Consider the following 22685-nt stretch of genomic DNA (forward strand, 5'->3'; position numbering starts at 1 on the left):
ATACACATATTAGCGTAGACCATACTAACTTCTGTGATCTGTCCTTGCTCGTAAACAAAGTTACTGTAGACTATACTATTTGATATTACACACATATTGGTCTGGATGCGCCAAAAAGACAGGAAAAGCATAGAGCAAACAGACTCTCGCGCACCGGAATGCGCGCCCGACGGTAGATACTGCAATTACTAGGCCGGAAGCGCAATGCCCGGCAAATTGTAACACCACCACCCCGCCTCTAAAGCCACCCAGTACGTGTTTCCCGTCCAGTTCGGCTGCCTAAAACCTCTATAAAGGAGCTTTAACACCAAGATATGGAATTCCTCCGCATGCATTCACCAAATCTCTCATTGAGGCGCACCGAAATGTATTTGGCCTCCCCCATCGTGCACTCCCTGCAGCGAGCAGTGGCAACTGCCTCATTGAACACCTCCCATCTGCCCCCCTCCGCAACAGAACCGCACCACAGCAGTACAACGGTGCATCCTTCCACCACACCTCCCTTGGACACGCCATTGTACCATAATTGCCGACTACTTTATATTAGATTTAGAATTAGATCTAACGCTGTAAGGTACGGACCTTACAGCGTGCGCACGCGTACTTTACAGCACGCGCGCACCAACACGTGTATCCTACATGTAGCACACGTGTGCTGTCAGCCCCGACGGCTGACAGCGTTACAGTGCAGGCCGGCCCGCACTGTCTACAGTAAGCCGACTACAGTACAGTCCGTACTGTACTGTAGACGGTTAATTAACTTGTACAATAAATATAGGGAGCGACCGCCGGCGGAGGGGACGAAGGAAGGCAACCCTCCACCGACGGTCGGCCACCCAGCTTACTCTACTCACACCGCCGTTCCGCGAGTAGTTACCACCGAGCGGGTAGTGGACGCGCGCGACACCGCGGGCTGCAATCTGCCTCCGCACGTCAGTACCAGATCTTCAACCGGTACTGCTCTGGGGCGTCGAGGCGTCCATCCACTCCCCTACGCGCGCGTCCCGGCCGACCACGCTCTACCACCTGCTACCGGCCCGCTTCCGGTGGCGTTGGTTGGTTCAAGACCCTCGGTACACCGATCCGGGGTCTTCCGCCGAACATAGCGAACACCCCTCCGCCGTGTGTGGGGTGTTTATGCGACAGCCATCAGATTCACTTTCCCTACCCCCCTCAGCTCAACAAACCGCAGAAGCGGGCACTTCAGAATGTGTTTACTCATGCACAGCGTGTCAAGATCGCAACGTGGATGGTGGAAGCGTCTCGTACAGACGGTGACAAACACATGGCATCCCGAGCTGTTCGCAATTTCCCAGCACTTTTTCGGGAATCAGAGAAAGCGAACAAAGGAAAAGCGAGTAGGCTGTGGAAACCCCGGGAAGCCCTGATGACGTACCAAAGATGGACAAACAACCGCAGAATACCCTTTTCGATTACGCGCATCACGCGCGCGGGCATGAAACGTGTCTACATCAAGGACTGTGCCGGTCGAGGAAGGAAACGAGCGGGTTGGGTAATTGGAATGCATACAGACTTACTCGAGGAGTTTGAGCGTCTGAGGAAGTCCGGCCTGAAGTTCAACGCAAAACTTCTACTTCATTTGGCAATTCACCTGGTCCGTGAATCTCGTAATGCAGTTGTGAGATATTTTTAGGGAAAAATTGCATTTTACTGTAGAGGGAGATTTTATTCTGTAGTCCGAGATTTTATTTGTGCGTGGCTGGAGGTTGCTGGAGATGGCCAACTTCATGATCAGCAGGCTCGGTGTGAAGGAGGCCGTGAGGTTGGATAGTGGTGGCAGTGCACAATTGGCTGTTGAAAGCTTCAACTTGGCACAACAACGAAATGGGTGGCAACTTAACAGGCGCCGAAGGGGGTTTCCGTGCATGTGTGAGCCACGTCCGGTGCGGAACTTGTTGACTCTACGTGTGCGTTAACCCGAAGTTTGGGTGCCCCTAGAAGCGGTCTCTAGAAGTGCTGGGAAGCTGCTGCTGCGTAGGACTATCCTCTTTACGGTTTGTCCATGAGCAGGTTTGTTTTCGCAAAGAACTACTTGTCCTTCCGGGCAGTTGGATTCGTCCGGTTCCGATCTGAAGCCCACTGCCAAGTTATGCTCCAGCGCCGATACAAAATAGATTTTCTCGACTGTGGCTGCCCGTTCCTGGTGATACATGCTCATCGTTGCCAGGGAAAAAAGCTAATAGATTGTAGAGCCCACGCACCGCAGTGTGCGTACGTCTCGTTGTCAGAAGACGGACAAACGTTTCATAAAGCCGGATGATGCATGCAAAACAACAACTCAGTTCTTGTTTTGCATGCATCACCCGGCTATGAAGACATTAATGGCTCCTCTACTGGCGTCCTGACTATGATTCTCCCGCTAAAACTTTTGCAGCTTCTTTTGTACTCATTGTAAAGCGTATATTGCTGATGCCATGCGCAAAGCGGCTTGTCCCAGACTGCACCGTCGTACCCGTCAACTCAGCCCAAAAATAAGTGGTTGCCATTTCCTTCTTCGGTCACAGCAGCAAGGAACGAACACTGTCCTCTAGCCAGTGAAGGGCGTCTTCCCGGGGAGCACCGTCTTCCGCTTCCCTAACCATGTCCAAGTATCTGTATGCTTTTACGAGCGGCGCAACATGAAGAATACTTTCGTAATCAACCAAAACAATCCGTCAACGTCAGCTATGTCCATTTCCTGTGCATAGACCTCTAGGATATCCCGGTTGCCCCAGTCAACATCAAGCAAAGGATGGCCTGCGAAAGAGCTGTCAAAGTCGAAAAACCAGACCCCTGGACCCTCATCGGCGCCCTTCCTGTTTAAGTTCCCATCAGTCGTGTCATTGTGTATCAAACAGGTAGGCATTTCCAAATCAATAAGATGACTGGTGCTCATACGCAGCTAACAGAGCCTTCCGGCCTCTTGAGACGTCAGGAAAACGGAGCATACGAACAGGGGGATATGTATCTGAAACTACGGAGGACTGCCGCAAGGAACTGGCAATATTTGTGAGGCCCCTAATGTCCTCCCGTTTGAACAATGCAATGTCGTTTTTCGATACATCAACTTCCAAAGCGTACAAGACACAGCGAAGCAGCCAAATATCCAATGAGCTTTCTATACTTGCAAATGATACATTTGGAATATATTCTCTCTGTCCATCCGTTATGCTGTACCCGCAACCAGTGCACGCGTATTTCCGCATGACTTGGTCTGCGTTCAGCGTGTTGTCGCTTTGCAATAAAATGTTTTCATCCAGGCGAAGGTACTTTGCAATTTTGTCAATAGTGCCACTGTCCACGACAGGAAGCTTTCGAAGTCGTCTGCATTCCCCTGAACAACCAGTACCCCTGAAGATACAAAGCCCCCGTTGGGATCCCAGACTGGACTTGTCCAATTCTTTAACTTTGTGCTGGGAATATCTACTGTAGTTCAGGTGAAGATAGCACAGACGGTGCCCTGAGGGATCGTTAAGTAAAGTTCCAATAGTTACAGCACTGCAGTCGGATAGGCGTTTAAACTCATCCGTGAATATTTCGCGCGTTTCTTTCGAAGCTCCGCAGACATTGAACAGTGTCCAATCCACTGTCGGACTGCGCTTTGGTCTACGATCCTCGGTGGAGTTCTGAATCTCCGTCTCCGCTCCTTTTTCCATTGTCGAACAAATAAAACAGATGTGATTGATGGAGCTCTTGACTTCTGTCTTCAATCTCGATGACCATCGTTTGAGGGCCCTAGCCGCTGCTGAGGGACCATACTTTCTGGGGTTCGAAATGACTTTCCAGCCAATTGTGTTGTCTCTGCAATATGTGCACAGGTCAATTACATTTTGTCGAGACTTGTCAAGTCTGGCAAAGGGGTTCAAACGGTCCCCCGTGTCAACATTGGCCCGCATTAGTAACTGCGATATGGATAATCGGACTGAAAGGCTTGGAGTCTTCAAGTTACATGTCTCACACGCGAAACACGGTGGACTGGTCCTTGTGGCCCCACCGGTCGGGTCTGCTTCAACCTTGCGCTCTGTCTCCATTAGGAGACGAAAACCCTTGCTGCACGGTTATCACGTTCGTTGATTGGCAGTCATTGACTCGATCCTGGTGTGCGGCACGCCGCAGGGCTGGGAGAGGTAAATGGGACGTAGCCGTCCTATAAGCCCGAGGTGCCAGGAAAAAGTGGACCTTGGCGTGGAAAGTGGCCACTTTGGCGAGGTCGACGGCAATGTTAAATTTTATCATAAATGTCAAAATGCAGCATATTTTGCGAGTCGTCACCGACTGTAGAGTACGATAGTCTAAAGAAAAGAGTCCGGGCAGTGGGTAGAGCAGACCGAAACGCGCCAGCCAAGTGCTGAATACATCGCAACGACCACGGACACGACCAGCCTTACTGTAGACAGAAGGGAGTCAGCCATACCAACTGTGAGATAGTTTTAGGGAAATATTTGCATTTTACTGTGGAGGGAGATTTTATTCTGTAGTCCGAGATTTTATTTGAATTTTAGAGAAGCGCACGCGGACGGCCCGGCGGAATCCGGGCCGGATGCGTGGACGCTTCTGGAAGGAATTTCGTAGAAATAAAAGAGAGAGGGTGACGGGCGCTGCGGGGAAGGGGGGACGAGACTCGGCCGACCCTCACCACGAACGACACGCTCCCCAGAACCGCCACCCCCATTTCACCGACAACACCAACATACGATTTCCGTTGGTATGACAAGCAACGATTTTTACAACAATAGCATTACGGGATCTTCTATACGTGTACAGTACCCTTCCCAAGGGCACGGTACCCTCGAAGGGTACGGTACCCTCGAAGGGTACGGTACACGCAAACAACTTGTGACAACGGTACAGCAGAGTGGTACAGTGTACAGCACAGCAGAGTACATGACTGTTGACAATCATGTACTCTGCTGTGCTGTAATACGTACATACTGTATGAGTCAACATTGACTCATACAGTACCCGTATGTACGTATTACGAGAGGCGGCTTTTTCCATTTGTGAAGGTGAGGAACAGAATCACAACTCCCTGTAGCGGTCCAGACTGTGGGAACGAAGACTCCTTTTACTTCCTGTGTTGGGTTCCACTACATGCTACTTATACTGATTCCATTGGATGTACACGTGTGCGGTCTGTCACAGACTTGAGAGCTGCCAAATGTCAAAGTACCTCCACTTTTTTGGACTCATTAATCCCCCGTTTAGAGTGCCCTGTGGAACCACCGGACCACCTTCGCAGGCCGTACGCGTTTTGAACGCAACCTCAGAAATGAGCTAACCCGTAGAAACCGATGACATCCGCCCGACTTGCCTCTTCCCCCCACCATGTCCATTTCATCCATCCGCATGCCGCCATTTTTTGCATCTCCTCGACGAACACCACGCTCCCTCGACATCCGACTCCATCGCAGACCCGCACATCCCAGCACCCGCGGCCTCAACCTCCGGCCCCGGCGCTGCGACCGCGAACATGTCGCGCACGCCGTCGCAGCCCTCGAAATGCTACAGCGTTGTCGCCGCCCCCACGTTTGCGGCGATGCTGTTCAGCGTCATATCACCCGGGGCCCACGACGTGCCGGTTAGGTTCCGGCCGCAGGGTAATCGTCGGTTATGTCGTCGCGAGACATGTTGCCAAGCGCAAACGTAGGGTGCGCGCGGAGTTGCAGGAGCAACAACACGTCCACGGGCGTGGTGGTGTCCCAATCCCGGTCCGTACCGAAACTGATACACCCAGCCATACTCCTGGCCGCCCCGAACCCTGACCTCCAGGCGGGAGCGTAATCGAAGCAGATGCCTTTAGCCCTGCTCATGCACGCCCCCGCTCGAAGTAGCTGGTAGACGTGTTCACATTCCATGCCTTCGACAGCATGTCCGCTCCGTCAATCAGGTGCGAGCTTGACCCTCGATTCAGCTGCGATTTCTCGCGGCAGCGCAACATCTCTCGACTACCCTTGGGCCGTTCAGGCCGGAGGCAAGCAAACGCAAGATTTTGACAACTCGCTAGTCGAAGTATGTTTGTACGTAGCAATGGAGGATGGGAATGTCAATGAGAGTGAAATCGCCGAGTGGCAAGATGCGTGCAGGGGCGTTATGAGTGCGGAACTCCCGCGGACGCGGGTGGAAAAGAACTGGAAAGCATTTCCAAATACATGAAGAAGAGGGCGCTGGACGATATGCTGGGAAAAGTGAGAGAGCAGGAAAGGCACTTGGGAGACATTGAGAAGCAGTTGCTCATTGGGGCGGCGGTAAAGGTGACAACGGCGGATGGGGGAGGTTGCGAAGCTGGAGAGGATGATTCTGGAAAAGCTGGCAGAGGCGCTGAAGGTCGATGAGATGGGTTGTGGAGCTCCATTTGAAAGACTGGGAGAAGATGCTAGGCAAGCAGACGTCGGAATATTGGCACAAAGCAGGGCAGGTTGAGTCGACAGGATGTTTTTATTTTCTTGCGTGAATGGTTTTGTTTTTGCTCAATGTTTTGTTTACGACTGGCAGAGTCACAACTTGAGAACGCATTTAAGAGATGGAACCAGTTTGTATGTGAGACTGCCCTGAGAGTGTCAACGGATGTTATAGGGTGAGTGCCCATTCACTAGTGGATTTTAGAGAGATCTCTTGCAACGGTTTTGCGACTTTATCAGCGTTGTCGGCACATGCCAACATCATTGTGGAAGTAATCGCTTTAGTTCGTGGAAGATATGAAGCGAATTGATACTGCAACCGCTTCACAGTTTGGCCATGTGGTTCCATGCAGAGCTATGAAAGCACAGTAGATGAGGCACTGCTGTTAGGGCACATCAGACACGCACACATGAAAGCCACAGTCGGCCCCCTCTCCACAGGAGGAGGGAGGCATCGGTGTTCTTTGCATCACAGTTCATAGCCGAGGACAGGCGGATGAATTACCAATTTAAAGTTTACTTGCCAAAACCCATAAATGCAGGTATGTCATACAAATATTCTGCAAACGGTTTCCAAGTCAATGAACCAGGTTTATACGGCCGCAGAATTTGGCATCCTACGGTATTGTACACGGGATAGTTTTAGGTGTGTTGGGCCTACTGTATTTGCGAACAATTTTGTCGACAATGCTCTTCTAACAGTGACAAAGGTCCACTATTCGGTGAGGGTATTTGTAAAAGATCTACTAACTTCGCTGTATGTCTGTAACTGAGACAAAGGTCTAGTAGGCCTTTGTCTCAGTTACAGACAAAGGTCTAGTGGTCTAGTACACCCATTAGATATGTGCAACTGGCAGCTTCTCAGACCTGAGAGATCACGTCAGGACCAAGAGAGTCCGGGGATGGATGAAAGCAGTGTTGGCTGTGCGTGCACCTCCTAGAGTAATGGCACGAAACATAAGCCTTTATATGCCACACCAGAAGTATTGTACAGTACTTGTACAGTTAAGCAGACACTAAAGAGATCTGTAGATTGACGCTGAACGCATTTCATCTCACGAGAACAAAGGTACTGTACTTCGGGTTAGTTGTACTGCATGACTGCAGGATGCAGTCGGACTCAGCGACGTCCTATCTTTCGCTTCACAGCAAAGGAATTGCTACGGCATTGCTTACGGTAAACTCTTACGTCGCTTGAGCAATGTATTTGTTGAGACTTAGCGAGAACCATCCACAATGACGCACTCTTCTTCACGTTTGAATTTCAGAATTCTGTGACTGCTTCTTTCCTAAACCCTGTAAAAATCGTGCTGGGTAATCGTGCTGGGTAAGCTCTCTACTTTTTTTGTCCATACATTCGCTTCGCGGGAGCCATGTGTTATGGAGAGAGTATCTTTCTTTTCTTATCATGAAAGCAACCTCAAATAAGGACACGTGCCATCTAGACTCTGCGTAGCCTGGCGGACATGTTAAAGCTTTATGTGCCTGGCGTGATGACGCGCTTCACCAGAGTGACGATGCGCCAGGTTGGCATGTGGTGTTACAGTACGTCTATACCACACCACGCCATTCCCAGAGCAGAGACAACAATAGGATGGGGTCGCAGGAGCGAGCATGGCGGGAAGAGGGATAAGGGACATCGATGGGAACGGAGGAGGCTCCATCGTGATTTCCTCCATCTCACGTCGCAAAAATGCAGCTCACCGCCTTCAGTTGACTACAGTTACTGTACAAGTACGAAGGTACAGTATTCGTGCCACACCGTATCCATTTTGCAATTGCACCTACGTACAGTATCAAGAAAGTACGCAATGCATCCATCAGTCGTCTTCTGTAAAGTTTACTCTCTGCCCTGCCTTTTTCTGTAGCCCTTGAATTGCTTACAAAATTTGTGCATAATAGGGAGCTTACGCATTCAGAATTAAATGGCTTCTTACCAACTGAAGACCATTACATGATTATCCTGCATGGTTTCCAAATCTTAGATGCCTAATCTCTGGGCGCACTGCCAGCAGGAGACCAAGTGAGGCTGAAGGAGGCGACACACAGTGCGTACATAGCCAAGTATTGTACTCGTACTCGGGGCATATCTTCGCTGGGACATACCCCCGACCATTAGGGAATTAGAGGATTGTTGACAATCCTGACATCAGGCCTGGCACTCGCCACTTGAACACATGTGAAGTCCTCGTGGGGCAGAGAATCAACGAGGTACAGCACGTCTAGGCCGTAAGGGCCAGCATGTGTTAATGGGCTGGCGGCGCGAAGACTTCGCAGAAACAAAAAGTAACGCACAGCACTGCTAGCAGTACATAAGAGCCGCGCCTTGCTCCGCTTTCACTCCCTCTTCACTTGGTGTGAGCAAGACGCCACATTCTTCAGTTGCCATCCGATCTACATCGACACCTCCCTCAAAGATCATTCACACCACCACTGCACATCTCAATCCAGACATGGCCCTCTCTACCAGAATGACCAGTACGACATTATACGTCCTGCTTTTCTTGCTTCCTCTGTGGCATGGCGCCAATGCCCGAGACCTCTGCCCTCCAGGAACTGTAAGCTCGACTGGGGCAGAGCCTTGCAGGGACTGCCCCGCCGGCAGCTTGTAAACCCTCGTAGACTCCTTCGTGTTGAACAGGTTCAATGATGGTTTTTTTTCTTACTAGCAATGAAGTGTGACATTACTTATAGGGGATGTAGGGCGGTAGGTAAATTTGGACTTGTAAAGAATAACAGGAACTAGTAAGGGAGGTTGACAATGACTGAAGTCGACGGAGCTTGACTCAGAAGGATGCAGCAGGAATCACCAATCAATATATCATATTGATAGCACTACTCCAACAATCGACCAGCACAGAAGACGAGTTGTGACGCTAGTCGCCACGTACGTCTATAGGGCCCCATGCATCCGTGTGCGATGTCGATAAACGGGTGCATTAGTTCTCTGTGATGCCCAACGCTGCTTTAGCCTTCGCGACAAGCTTCGTCTTCCTTGACATGTTAAAGAACTCCAGTAGGCGCTCAGGTACATCCTCATAGAGCTCTGCGAGTGGTTGCCACGTCCAATCGCACTTGTCCGGTTGTCCAAGCCACTGCACTTGAACAAGGATCCCTTGATCTCCTTCCCCTATGTTCAATAGTTGATCAACCATATCGAATTTCGTTTCAGTGTGCTTAGCATGCTTGAGAAGGTCCTCTGACACCTCTTGACCGTCATGTCTGGTGCGATATAGCAACAACCTCGAAGCGTGAACACATTCAGTCTTGCTACCTGCGAGACCAGTTACTTCGTATACAACTTCGCTCGGCACTCTCGTGACACGTCGCCGCCCCACCCAGCGGAAAGACATCTTGTGGCCCTTCATCTGTGCACGACGAACGACAACGAAGTCCCCAACTTGGAACCGAGTTGATATCAGATTTGTTTTCTTGTTATGTTGTGTTATCTGCTTCTTCCGGTTGGCATTTACTCTCTCACTCACGTTTTTGTGCATCGAGTCAAAAACCTTCTGCAGGTCCTCAATGTTCAGCAGCTGCAAAGCACGAGCCTGCTCTATGTTGGCCTTCTTGGATGAGCTGCTTCCAACGCCGCCGATTTCTAACTGAGTCCTCAACGGCTTTAGACCAGTCATCACTTCTATTGGGGTACGATAGGTTCCATCTTCTTGGGTACCCAGTCGCTTGAGAGGTGCTTCATTTAGAGCTGTCATAATAGCACTGGCTACTAGTGGCCAGTCTTGGGGACCCAACTTGAGCTCAGACTGAATGGCACGACAGGCTCCCATGATATGCTTCATGCAGTTCTCAACAGTGCCGTTAACCCATGGTGAATAGGCAACAGTGAATTTGTGTTGAATACGATGTTCTCCTGCCAGATGCATCATGACTTGATTCTTGAAATGGGCTGCTTGATCAGAAACCCAGTACTGCATGACAGTGAATACCCGTATCCATCTCGCAAGCTCAGTCGCGGCGTTCTCCGCATTTGCTGCCTTGGTTGGGCACAGCCAGAGGTATGAAGATAGATCGTCTCTAATTACCAAGATGTACTTAAGGTCGTCTATGCCGGGCCCCATATAGAGGTAGTCGAAGTGTATAACTTCGTTAGGCTTCGATCCATGGAGCGTCATTGATAGCGGTCTAGGTATCTTCAGTCCTCCTTTGGCAGTGAGACAGTGGATGCAGCACTTGGTAAACTCCTTGCAATCTTGAGCCATATCACGCCAGTGAAATGTCTCCTTCAGTGCACTCAATGTTGCCTCAGCTCCACGGTGACCTGCTGCTCCACAGTGCGCTACAACCAGCAGTTTCATCTGCAATTCCAATGCATCGTCCGGAATCCAATTCTTCCCTTTCAGCTGGATTATTCCATCTTCTTCAGTATATGAATCCTTGGGCTTCTCACTTATCGTATCCTCTTGAGCCTTGGAGATCATATCCGCATTTGGCCACTCAAAGTCCACGGCCTGCGGTGAGCCAACCATGTCCTGCGCCATGAGTGCATGGGTTATGCGCTTGATGGAGTGTTGCTTCGCTCTATAACCAGCAAACCATCTTGTCATTATGTCTGCCATGACATTCCGTTCTCCTGCTATGTGCTCTATTGTATACGTGAACCTAGACAGGTATAGAGCCCAACGTTGTACCTTGTTCAGGATGTGGCGTCCGAGTGCTGGCTCAATTGCGGTAGGATTGTACACAAATAGCAAGTTACGGTGATCAGAGAATATGTGGATGTCGTTCTCTGCGGCAAACATGTAGTCCAGCTTATCAAATGCCTGGAAGATTGCGTACGCTTCTTTCTCGAAAGTACTCCAATGCGTCTGAGTACTGTTGAATATAGCGCTTAGGAAGGCAAGTGGCTCATGTCGCTGCTCCTCGACATTCTTGTCTAGCTCTTTGACTCGGCATTGTGTAACAACAGCGGCCCAATGAGTGTCACTAGCGTCCGTGTATACACAGAGCGTTTTCTCGGGGTCGCGATGTGAGAGCTTTACGGCGTTGCGGAGCTGTTCTTGTAGTTCGAGGTATGCATCAGCATGAACAGGGCCCCAGGACAGCTGAGCAAGACGTATGCTGTGAATAGACTTGGTAGTCCGTTTGCCTGACCGACTGTACGCTTCCTCTAGCATAGCTCGTAGTGGAGCAATGCGATTTGCAAAGTCTGGAATAGAGCCTGACATCCATTGTAGACAGTAGACGAACTGTGATAACTCTGCTGCTGTGACTGGCATGTGTGTATTCATTAGACCACTCAGTCTGCGGGGATCGCATGTGACACCGTCCTTGTCAATGATCCTTCCGCACCATCGAATTACTTTGGAGAATAGAACGCTCTTCTTTGCTGAGATCTTAAGCCGGCGCTTAACACAAACCTCGAAAAAGGTTTCGAGTGAGTTAAGGAGTTCCTTCTCTGTCTTAGCATGGAGTATGAAATCATCTAGCCAGGCCTTGAGCGAGTTCCGAAGTTCGGCAAAGCATGGTTCGACACGTGACTGGAAGTTTGCCATGCAGTTATTCCCACCTTGGAGAGTTCTAGTTAGTTTAAAAATGCCAGTCGGTGTCAAGAAGCTGTGGTACTGCTGGCTCTTCTCGTCTAACGGCAACTGCCAATATCCGCTGCAGAAGTCAATGCAAGCAAAACACGTGCTACCTGCAAGGTCGAGGAGTTCCGACTCGATGTGCGGCATAGGCCACGCCACAGGTATTGTAGCTGCATTTACACGGCGCAGATCAAAAGTGAGCCTGAATTTGGCTGGTGGTGGCTTGGGAACAAGGAGCGGTGCTGCTGCCCAGCTGGCGTCTCTATTAGGTCTGATAAATCCATGATCAGCCAGCTTACCCACGTAGCTAGACATGAACTCTCTCTGTTCAGCCGTGTAACGACGTGCTTTGGCAATGTGCGGAGTATATCCCGGCTTCACTGAAATTTTCATGGGTTCAACATCGGCAGGTGGGTCTGGACCTAAACGAAGTCGAAAGACGTCGCGATTCTTTTGAAGCATACCTCGCAGGCGTATCTGTCCTTCAGAACTTAGGCCATTCTTTCTTGCTTGCTTCAATATCGTGTTGAATGCCTCTTGGATCTCCTGTTCGGTGTCTTCCCCGAGGTCCAGCCAATGGTCCTCTGCGGAATCTGCCTCTGCGTCATCCTCAGTAGCCGCGTTTGAGTGGTAAATTCCTGACGAGAGGATGCGTGCTACTGAGCCATCACTGTAGTCTTCGGAAGGAAGAAGAGTATCGACATCCACAGAACCTTCGAACTTGTCACAGGCGGCCTCCAGCAATATCTTTGTGTTTAAGCCTAGTGCCTCTAGAATAGGCCTTCCTAGAAGGGGTTCGTTCACTTCGTGTGTAGCGACATACCACGAAAGCTTTCGTAACTTGAGGGCCTTGCCATGACGGATTTGAAGCTCTGTTGTTACGATGGCCTCTCTATCACAAACGACATATAGTGGCTCCTTTTCTTCGGACTTGGCAGCTGCGAGCCCAAACTTGCGCTTGGCTTTAAACGGTTTAACGACAATGTCAGCACGTTTCTCGATGAGGGCTGCCAACAGGTCTGGTGGCATCAGGTTGATGTCAGACCCATTGTCTGCGCACAAACTTCTTGTCTCAACCCCCGCAAAAGTGGCGTTCAAGATCGTACTATTAGTCTCAGAGACACTCGTCTTACTGCAACTGACTTTTTTGAAACTCTTGCGCTTTTCAATGTACGCCTTTAGTAGACGGTCTTTCTCGGCTTGTGTTGCCTTGTCACAGTCTTTGATGTAGTGCCTTACACCTTTTTCGGCACAAGCTGGGTTCAGGCACACAGGCTTAGTGCGCCCGGAAGACGTGCTCTTAGTTGAAGATGTCCTCCCCTTGTTGGTGTCACCTCCTTTCTGATCCCTGGTCTTGTTTTGGTTCCGGTTACTTGTCCGACTCTTAACCTTGTCTTGAATGGTGGCTTCCTTGCACAATAGGCGGACGTACGGCTTTAACTTCTTCTTGAGTCCTTGTTGGTACTCTAAGTGCTCCGCCATCGCAGCCTTAAGATGCGGCGGATAGAGATGTTCCTGTAGCAACTTGATTGTCTTCTCTGGATTTGACTCTTTGAAATCCTTGTAGCCCACTCCTTCAAGCCGCGCAAACACGTCGTTGACGAATTCCAGCACGCGCGCTTCCGGATCAGCGATTGTCATAGGCATACGGACTCCCCGCAATGCATCCTGGACAACAGTTGGGTTGATATCTGCCCCGTCTTGATGAGATATGATACCTCGGATGAACTGTTCGATGTGCTCTGACGTGAGCTCACCAACGTCTTTGTCCGGTGCAATGTCGTCGAACTTACCAATGAAGTGCATACTCTCAAGTAGAGTACGATCGATCGACACCTTGTACGATGCTACTTGCATAGACGGGACTTCCTTCTGTTTCTCCAGTACTTCGTCTGCATATCTCTGACGTTCTTTGAGAAACTTAACAACCTTTTGCGGATCGACACTGCGAAGTATCGGGTGCGATACAGGTTGAAAAACAGCACTATGTGTCGTCGAGTCCAGAGAGCTTTGGCCCCCGTCGTGTCCACTTGCCATCGTCTCGTTGTCGGGCAGACGTCCTGCCGCACGCCTTGAGTTGCTAGTCGTTCTCTCGTTGACCATCGCCTGTCCCTCACGTAGAAGTTCCGATAAATCTCTCCTGCAGGACAGAAATTTCTGTAAACCCTCGTAGACTCCTTCGTGTTGAACAGGTTCAATGATGGTTTTTTTTCTTACTAGCAATGAAGTGTGACATTACTTATAGGGGATGTAGGGCGGTAGGTAAATTTGGACTTGTAAAGAATAACAGGAACTAGTAAGGGAGGTTGACAATGACTAAAGTCGACGGAGCTTGACTCAGAAGGATGCAGCAGGAATCACCAATCAATATATCATATTGATAGCACTACTCCCACAATCGACCAGCACAGAAGACGAGTTGTGACGCTAGTCGCCACGTACGTCTATAAGCTTCCAACCTGATACAGGAAAGAAGTCATGTTTGGTTTGTCCTAAGGGTACCTACCAAAGCTACGGTGGACGAAGCTCCTGCTACACCTGTCGCCAGGGGGACTATCAACCAGAAACAGGCAAGACAAGCTGTCGTGAATGTCCGTCCGGGTCGTTTGGGAGATGGGAAGGCGCAACTAGCGCGGCTACATGCAAAAAGTGTGCGCCTGGAACGTATCAAAACTACAGCGGACGAAGCTCCTGCTATACGTGCTCTCAAGGAGACTATCAACCAAAGGCAGGAAAGAGAAGCTGCTTTGAATGTCCGCCTGGATCGTATGGCAGCAGGGCAGGTGCAACTAGTAGGATGACGTGCAAGAAGTGTGCGCCTGGAACGTACCAAAACTACAGCGGACGAAGCTCCTGCTATACGTGCTCTCAAGGAGACTATCAACCAAAGGCAGGAAAGAGAAGCTGCTTTGAATGTCCGCCCGGATCGTATGGGAGGAAAGCAGGCGCGACTAGTCGGGCAACGTGCAAGAAGTGTGCGCCTGGAACGTACCAAAACTACAGCGGTCGAAGCTCCTGCTATACATGCTCTCAAGGAGACTATCAGCCAAATGCTGGAAAGAGAAGCTGCTTTGAATGTCCGCCCGGATCGTATGGGAGGAAAGCAGGCGCGACTAGTCGGGCAACGTGCAAGAAGTGTGCGCCTGGAACGTACCAAAACTACAGCGGACGAAGCTCCTGCTATACATGCTCTCAAGGAGACTATCAGCCAAATGCTGGAAAGAGAAGCTGCTTTGAGTGTCCGCCCGAATCATATGGAGACAGGGCAGGTGCAACTAGTAGGGCGACATGCAAAAAGTGCCCGCCCGGCTACCGCCAGCCCTACAGTGGAAGGAGCTCTTGCAATAAGGTGCGCTGAGGTGGATTGTCATTCTAGGCCGCCAAAGGCATGGCATCTTGATTCCGTGGTTTTCATGTCAGGGGCGTCAGAGGTCGGCACAAATAGCCTGCGCCGCGTATTTGACGGCGGCTGTATGGCTTCTCGATGAGTGCTTTGATGGTAACCAACGCGGCATTTGAGGAGTCTTCCTGAAGCTTGGAGTGTCCAGATTTGTTATTCTCTAATGCATATACCGTGCAGTCATTTCACCTGTAGTCTACGATAGTACTGTACCGTACATACGTCGTAAAGCAATGCTGCTCTGTTATCTCTCTCTATCAGCATCGCCATCCAGGCCCAGTACCGTTGCGGCGGCAACAACTGCGGGGAGACGAACCGAAGCCTAAAGTTAGATGCAGGTTTTGGCGCCGCCAAACCTATCACAATGCACACCTGGCAAGAAAGGTCGCATTCTAGCAGTGGCATGGGCGCTTCACTGTACTGTGTGTCCCCATCACACGTTCTCACAGTCCGTCAGCGGAAGACTGTGCTCCCCGCCATGACGCATTGCCCCGCTTAGCAAGGCACACCTCGCGGTCACAGGTACCGTAGAGAGCCGTCCTTCGCGCTGTGCTCCACGCATCCTCCATTGTTCTCGCCTCTGTCGTGCGCAGGGAGTGCAATGTCCCCGCACCCGTCGAAGTCTTCCAAAGGTCGCAACAATGGGTGATTACGCGTTGTTTTTTCCATTTGCCCACAAACTCGCTGGACATAAAGTAAACCCGAGTTTGAAAAATCCCACCACGAGTTTTGCGGACTGACCTCCAGCAAGGTACCTGCCCGCAACAAACGGAAGTCTGGTACAGTATATCGTTGTGCCGCCCGACGGATCACGTGCACCTGCGCGAATACTCGCTGAAGCGAATATTGTAGCTCGCCACAAGGATAGAAACGTCCTCAGTCGAAAGGACGATGTGTTTCGTCTTCTTGACAGTCTGAGGGGGGCCGTTTAGAGAGGAATGCTTTTTAGAAGCTTCTACTTATCTATCTTTCGCGGTTGCTTAGGCGGCATCTCTGGCAGATCCTATCGCCCTTTTTATCTATTGATCGACTTTGCGCAGATGAAGCGATAGGGGCGTCCATGACGCATATCGCCACGACCCCGTGCAGTCTGGGACTCGTTGTGCTGATGAAAAGAACGGAAGACCCACTTCGTTTTTTTTCACGACGGGTCGATCCAGCACTGCTGTGATTAGGTTGATGTGAAACTCGTGGAAAACTCACATGCCCCGAGTTTTCGGTATGCTGTGAGTTTTGCCAAACGCGTTGTTTGAAATTTTTGCGTTCAGAAAATCCAAGCAAACTCGTTGTCAAAACACGCGTTTTCGTGACTTTACGGGGAACGTTACTGTACTTTGCATAAACATACTGTGGGTCGAGGGCTACCCTCTAGAGAGAATAGACTCGCGGTAGAGATGCTCTTATGTCGTCTAAATGTCACTTCTCTTTTTTAAACAGGCGTTTGGTTTTGAAGATATCAATACTAAACGCTTTCAAGGCTGCTCCAAAAACTTATTTGCCAGGCATTTCTAAAAACTACCGGAAAGGACGTGCAGCTCTCACCAAAACACTTCCTTCCGCTAAGCAGAACACAGGTGCGGTAGCCAGGGTATCTTGCATCGAGAAAGCACAAGTCCAGAAGCAAATGAGTTGAAAAGCATCCTCGTAAGATGTCACCTGTCATCTGCACACACGGGCATGCGAAGTCTTCCGCGAACGAACACGATGGCGCCGACGTCTCGGACACTGCCGCATCTTGTCCACACCCTGACACCAGAAAAATGTTCACTAGGCCTTTAACATCCGACACGAAACGCGCCCCCAGGCTTGCGTCGAATTAACCAAACTAGCCTACCTTGCCGCTACTGTGTCTCTACTCTACTCTTACTCCAGTTCGCTAATTCCAAACCACCCACTGTTAATCTGCACGCCTGGAACCAACGAAGGAAATGGATATGATAAATCAGGCTTGCGATTCTCGAAATGGGAATCTGAAATTCAGGGTTGATATCGCATACATGGCATATGCGCCAAATACAGTATCCTGCCAGCGGCCATCGTTTTTGCTTTATCGAGAGGCACCTAGCTGGAGCATTAGGAATGAAGTAGCTCTGCATTAGCGATATAAGTAGATACGTTTGCGGATAGATATCAAAAGAAAACAACGAACAAAAGAACAGAACAACACAGTGCTTTAATTGCGCACCCAAATCCTAGTGCAACTAGTCCGGCATAGTCGAAGGCTCGAGAGGGCGTCAAGCATTGACAACCGAGCAGTGAGGAGACTGTTGAACCACGCGGCGACATACTTCGCGTTTGAATCTTAGAACCTCGCGCACGGAATCAGCCTATCCAACTCGGCACCCCTGTCTCCGGGCAACGGTGACTTGTTGCATCCGCTGCCCTTCGGTAGTCTACCTTCCTGCTGTACGCGGCCCGTTTGTGGACAAACCGGAGAGACCAACTCCTCCCGACAGTTCCCGTCGTACGCGGCACGCGCTCTCGGAAGGGTCGGCTTTTCAAGATCTGACTCGACATTGAAGTCAGACATATATTTACTTCGGTAAATATTCTACCAACGCAGAGAACAAATTGTTACGGTTTTGACACCCACACTCCAAACAAAACTTCTCATCAGCGCCACCTCGCCCATGACGGGCAGGTCAACCGGGCCGCGAGGCATCATGCCCATCCCTGCGACCACAACCCCATGATTGTGGTCTATCTGTGCAACCTCGGGGCACATCTCACCGTCCGTTTGGGCCAACACAGCCTCAGACCCATCCTCTCGCCATTGCAAGATTCGTTTCCCTCTTGCAGTTTTTTGGGGTGTTGGCCCTGTGCGAGAAATAGTATCCAAGTCTGTTGCACTCAGAAATCGATTTGTGATATCATCCCAGTCTTCTTTCACGCAAAAATGAATTGTGATCCCCCTCTCCATGTCCCACACCCGCACCATCTTGTCTGAGCATGCAGATACAACACGCCGTCCGTCTACATTCATCATCACGCTAGCCATCGGACCCGTATGTCCATTCTGTGAAAGCCAGGAATCCGGTGACCCTTTTACTCATGCCTTTTCCTCTGTCTCTTGTCATAAGAGCCATATACACACACGTAGCACACGTACAACAGCGATCAACTCACCACGATCGCCGCCGGCCTACGGATCGCTACCATCCCTACATAAGGTAGATAGAGACGCGATCACAGTAAACCGAGCCATCGATCTTGCATCACAGGTTATGGACCCTAACCACGCACCACTACAAGACGATCATCTCGTATACCGACCACCCGGACGAGATCAGGACAACGATAGCACGGCACCACAAAGCCCCGTTGCCCCAACCCCACAAGCTCCGCCAGCAAGCGTAGAGCCAACACAATCCGCTCCGACCACACCCGTGGAGCCACAACACCAAGCTCCGATCACCCCCGTAGAGCCAACACAACACGCCCCGACAACACCTGCAGAGCGCCCACAAATGTCAAACCAGCAAGAAATAGCACCCGAAATGCCCCAAGCTGACACAAGAATGCACGGACAGCTACCTCCACTCGCAAGCGACGGAACGAACTACAAGCTATGGACGCAAACCCTCCACGACATAGCAATAATCAACAACGTCGAGGCAGCCCTCGACGAAAGCTCACCACCCCCCACAGTAACGAGCCCGTACCATTCTATATACCGCAGAAAATGTGCATTCCTACGCATGAGCATCATGACTAGCCTCCCTGCGGACCTGGCAAGCACAATCGACATGGACCTCAGCGTTACCCCTCAACAGCTTCTGGCAGAGATCAAAACACACTTCACTGACTCAACGCCAACCACACACCTCATCCTCAAACAAGAAGCACAACGCACAAAGATCAAGGCGGGAGGGGACATCGATGAATACATCGCAGCACACCGAACCATACGGACAAAAATGTGTCTCGCAGAGTACCCCAGCATTCAACATGATGAATCTGTCACGATAGAATTCATCATACACGGCCTCAACTCGCACCCGGCATTGCAACACCTACCCGACATGTGGATCGCGAACAACACAATCCCCACAACCATAGCCAACCTCGTCCAACGACTCAAATCCATACAAGCTCGAGAAGACGAAAAACAGGAAATCCGGCAACAACGTCCACAAGGCACGAATACGACAGACCAATGGGCAGACAGCCCCAACTACTAGGCAATGAGACGACGAACTCGCAGCCGGAGGCAAGGCAGAGGATCAACGACCCACCCCGATCAACCCCAACGCGGCAATGCAGCCACAAGGGAAAATGCGGAACAATGGCACACAAGTACCGATAAGAAGCGCATAACCCCTCGGCAAACACGTCCGCCGCCCAAAACCACCACCGGGAAAATGGCCAGCACCCGCGACGAACACGACAACACAACCGCGCAACAGGTGACTGACGAGGATATATGCGAAGGTAAGCAGTATGCCCTCGACTCAGGAGCGCATCCGTCACATGTTCGCAAACCCACGACGAACATGAAACCACTCCGACAAATCATCCGAACTAACACGGCCACCAACATCACGCCACCCGCCACACACAAGGGGATGATCCATATACGGACCAGTACGAATAGGCACATACGAGTCCCAGCGATCGCCAACCCAGCAATGCGATCCAACCTGCTATCAGTTCACGACATAGCAGAGCAATGGGGAGAGGTCCGGTTCACACCCACACAGGCCACTGTACTCGACACGAGCACACACCCGCCACAAATAGTAGCGCAAGCACGCTTCAGGAAAGGCATGTACTACCTCGATCTCCCAAAAACCAAAGGCAACGGCATAGCAGCCCGGAACATACCACCACGGTCAATAAAAAATTCCAAAAGACCCGATACCCAAACCAAAAAAGCCCCCAATCCAAAAACAAAAAAAAGAAGACAGCGGCGCCAAAGCCAAGCCGCACACTAGCACGTGGCCACACCGCACCACGCGCAGAAAAAATCCCACTACACCAAATGCACAACCCAGCGCCCCCACCGCACACCCCAGCACACCCAGCTGTAGAAAGGGACTTCCACCACTATCATGTACTGTTCAATCACATCAGACCAACAACGCTCCAGAAAATGGCCAAACTCGGCCTCCTGCCAAACCTCCCGCCCACACTCAGGCAACGACCACCGCGGATCACCTGCTCGAGCTGCGCTGCAGCGAAGCAGCAGCCCGCACCGCACTACCCCAAGACGCACAACTACCGAGTAGGAGCCGCCTTTAGCAGTGATATATGTGGACCATTCAACCCCACATCCAGGCAAGGCAACAAATATATACTCACAGTAATAGACACCCGATCCCGCTACCTCATAGTCGACTTCCTGCAATCAAGAGCAGAAACACCGCACAGGCTGGATGTCATCCTCACAGCCCTCAAAAAACGAAAAGGGTGCAAACCGAGACTGTTCCACACAGACAACGCGAAAGAATATGTATCAGACAGCGCCAGCGCCGTATACAGATCGCACAACGTCATGCACAGCACTACAGTCCCACACACGCCCCAACAAAATGGGATCGCGGAAAGGATAAACAATACACTCATGAACTCAGCCAGAGCCGCCCTCCACCACAGCTCACTACCCAAGACGCACTGGGAAGACGCAGTAAGGGACGCTGCATTCAAGTACAACAATATACTCCACCACGGGATCAAAACCCTCCCCTACACCATGTGGACCAATGCCACCCCCGACGTCCCGCAGTTCCTGCTGTTCGGACAGCTCGGTACAGTACCTGAGTTAGCAAATCGGAAACAAATATCAAAACTCGCCCACAGGGCAACACCCGCCAGGTACCTCCATGGCATCGACGAAAACTACATCATGGTCCTCGAACTCGACACGAACAGACCACGACGAGTTCGATGCGTCAACTTCCAACCATACCACAGCACCACCGATCCTGTAGCCTCACGCACATACGCCACGAAAGCCTTCACCCCGCATCGCACGCTAACAGAGATAACAGGCACCACACCCGCCCCAGCTCACCCCGGACAAGCCAAAAAATACCCCGACGCTGCCGAATGGGAAAAAGCCCACAACGCCGAACTCGACAACCTCGACGCCATGAACGTAGTACAGTGGATACCCGACTCCGAAATCCCCAAGAAACGGAAACTGATACCCCTAAAAATGGGATATCGTTACAAGAGGGACAGCAAAGGACAAATTGCATCGAGAAAAGCCCGATGCTCTGCAAGGGGGGACAAAATGCTACCACACAAGCACTACGACCCATCCAAAACTACAACGTACATGGCCGACAAGACCACAGTACGCGCAATGTTTGGAATAGCGGCCAAGTACCGCATGCACATCGAACACATCGATATCAAGTCAGCGTACCTACACGAAAAATTTGCGCACAACGGAGAAGAAACAGTATATGTGAGACAGCATGCCAGATTCAATGGCACATACAAACATGCCTGCCAAGGCGGAAAACTAAACATGAACATATACGGGACGCCATCCGCCGGCCACACATACCTATCTGCAGTCTTCACACTCCTACGAAAAGACAACTTCAAGCAAAGCGAAGCAGACCTGTGCCTCTGGTCCAAAAAAAAGGCAAAGAACATATAATTGCTGCTGTCAGCATGGATGACTTCACAGTACTCGCCTCAACCGCGAAACTCAAAGACGAGTTCGCCGCAGCCCTAGCGAAAGCGTACAACATCAAACGCCTAGGGGAACACAGGACTTTTCTCGGATGGACGGTGACACGACACCAAAATGGAGACATTCACATCTCCCAGCCCAACGCCATCAACTACAGAGTACAGCAAGTGGACATGGCCAAATGCAATGCTAAAGACACCCCATACTGCGACGGTGTCCTGCTCCACAAGCCAACAGACAAAGACGAGACCCAACTGCACACACTCAAAAAATACCAGCAGATCATTGGGGACCTACGCTATGTCGCTGACTCGACGCGACCAGACATCTACTTCCTGGCAAACAGACTAGCAGTAGCGGCCAACAACCCGACGCAAAGGCACTGGAACGCACTAAAACGCCTGATAAGGTACCTCAAGGGCACACCAAACACAGGCCTCACGTTCCGAGCCGGCAAGCAAGCAGACAAAGAGAAACCCCAGAACCTCCTTGTCTCGTATGCCGATGCCGATTTCGCCGCCGACATCACGGACAGGAAGTCCATATCGGGGACCCTCCACACATATAACGGCACACCGATATGTTGGGGGTCCCTCAAGCAAAACATCACAGCCTTATCCACCTGTGAGGCAGAATATATTGCGGCCACCTCCGCCGCACAGCAGACCACGTGGATCCGACGTCTGCTACAGGAC

General features: G+C 50.9%; 4 protein-coding genes; 1 reads left to right on the plus strand and 3 right to left on the minus strand.

Moving 5' to 3' along the window:
- Positions 1–2623: 2623 nt before the first annotated feature.
- CHC_T00001309001 (hypothetical protein) lies at positions 2624–2866 on the minus strand. Its single transcript, XM_005718802.1, has one exon. The coding sequence runs from the start codon at positions 2864–2866 to the stop codon at positions 2624–2626; it is 243 nt and encodes an 80-aa protein (XP_005718859.1).
- A 7-nt stretch (positions 2867–2873) lies between these two features.
- CHC_T00001310001 (hypothetical protein) lies at positions 2874–4031 on the minus strand. The gene has a single exon (XM_005718803.1). The coding sequence runs from the start codon at positions 4029–4031 to the stop codon at positions 2874–2876; it is 1158 nt and encodes a 385-aa protein (XP_005718860.1).
- A 2536-nt stretch (positions 4032–6567) lies between these two features.
- On the minus strand, positions 6568–6747 carry CHC_T00001311001 (hypothetical protein). The gene has a single exon (XM_005718804.1). It carries the CDS (start codon positions 6745–6747, stop codon positions 6568–6570), a length of 180 nt encoding a protein of 59 aa, XP_005718861.1.
- Positions 6748–8854: 2107 nt separating this feature from the next.
- Positions 8855–9010, plus strand: CHC_T00001312001 (hypothetical protein). XM_005718805.1 is given in 2 exon segments: positions 8855–8869; positions 8870–9010. The coding sequence occupies 1 exon segment, from the start codon at positions 8870–8872 to the stop codon at positions 9008–9010; it is 141 nt and encodes a 46-aa protein (XP_005718862.1). The 5' UTR covers positions 8855–8869.
- Positions 9011–22685: the final 13675 nt, after the last annotated feature.

The sequence above is a fragment of the Chondrus crispus genome, genomic scaffold (assembly GCF_000350225.1).
Source record: "Chondrus crispus Stackhouse genomic scaffold, scaffold_433, whole genome shotgun sequence".
NCBI lineage: Eukaryota > Rhodophyta > Florideophyceae > Gigartinales > Gigartinaceae > Chondrus > Chondrus crispus.

What these genes read in the sequence shown, in the direction of transcription:
- CHC_T00001312001 (XM_005718805.1), top strand. Translation starts at nt 8,870, where the DNA reads ATGACCAGTACGACATTATACGTCCTGCTTTTCTTGCTTCCTCTGTGG.
- CHC_T00001309001 (XM_005718802.1), bottom strand. Translation starts at nt 2,866, where the DNA reads ATGCCTACCTGTTTGATACACAATGACACGACTGATGGGAACTTAAAC.
- CHC_T00001311001 (XM_005718804.1), bottom strand. Translation starts at nt 6,747, where the DNA reads ATGGAACCACATGGCCAAACTGTGAAGCGGTTGCAGTATCAATTCGCT.
- CHC_T00001310001 (XM_005718803.1), bottom strand. Translation starts at nt 4,031, where the DNA reads ATGGAGACAGAGCGCAAGGTTGAAGCAGACCCGACCGGTGGGGCCACA.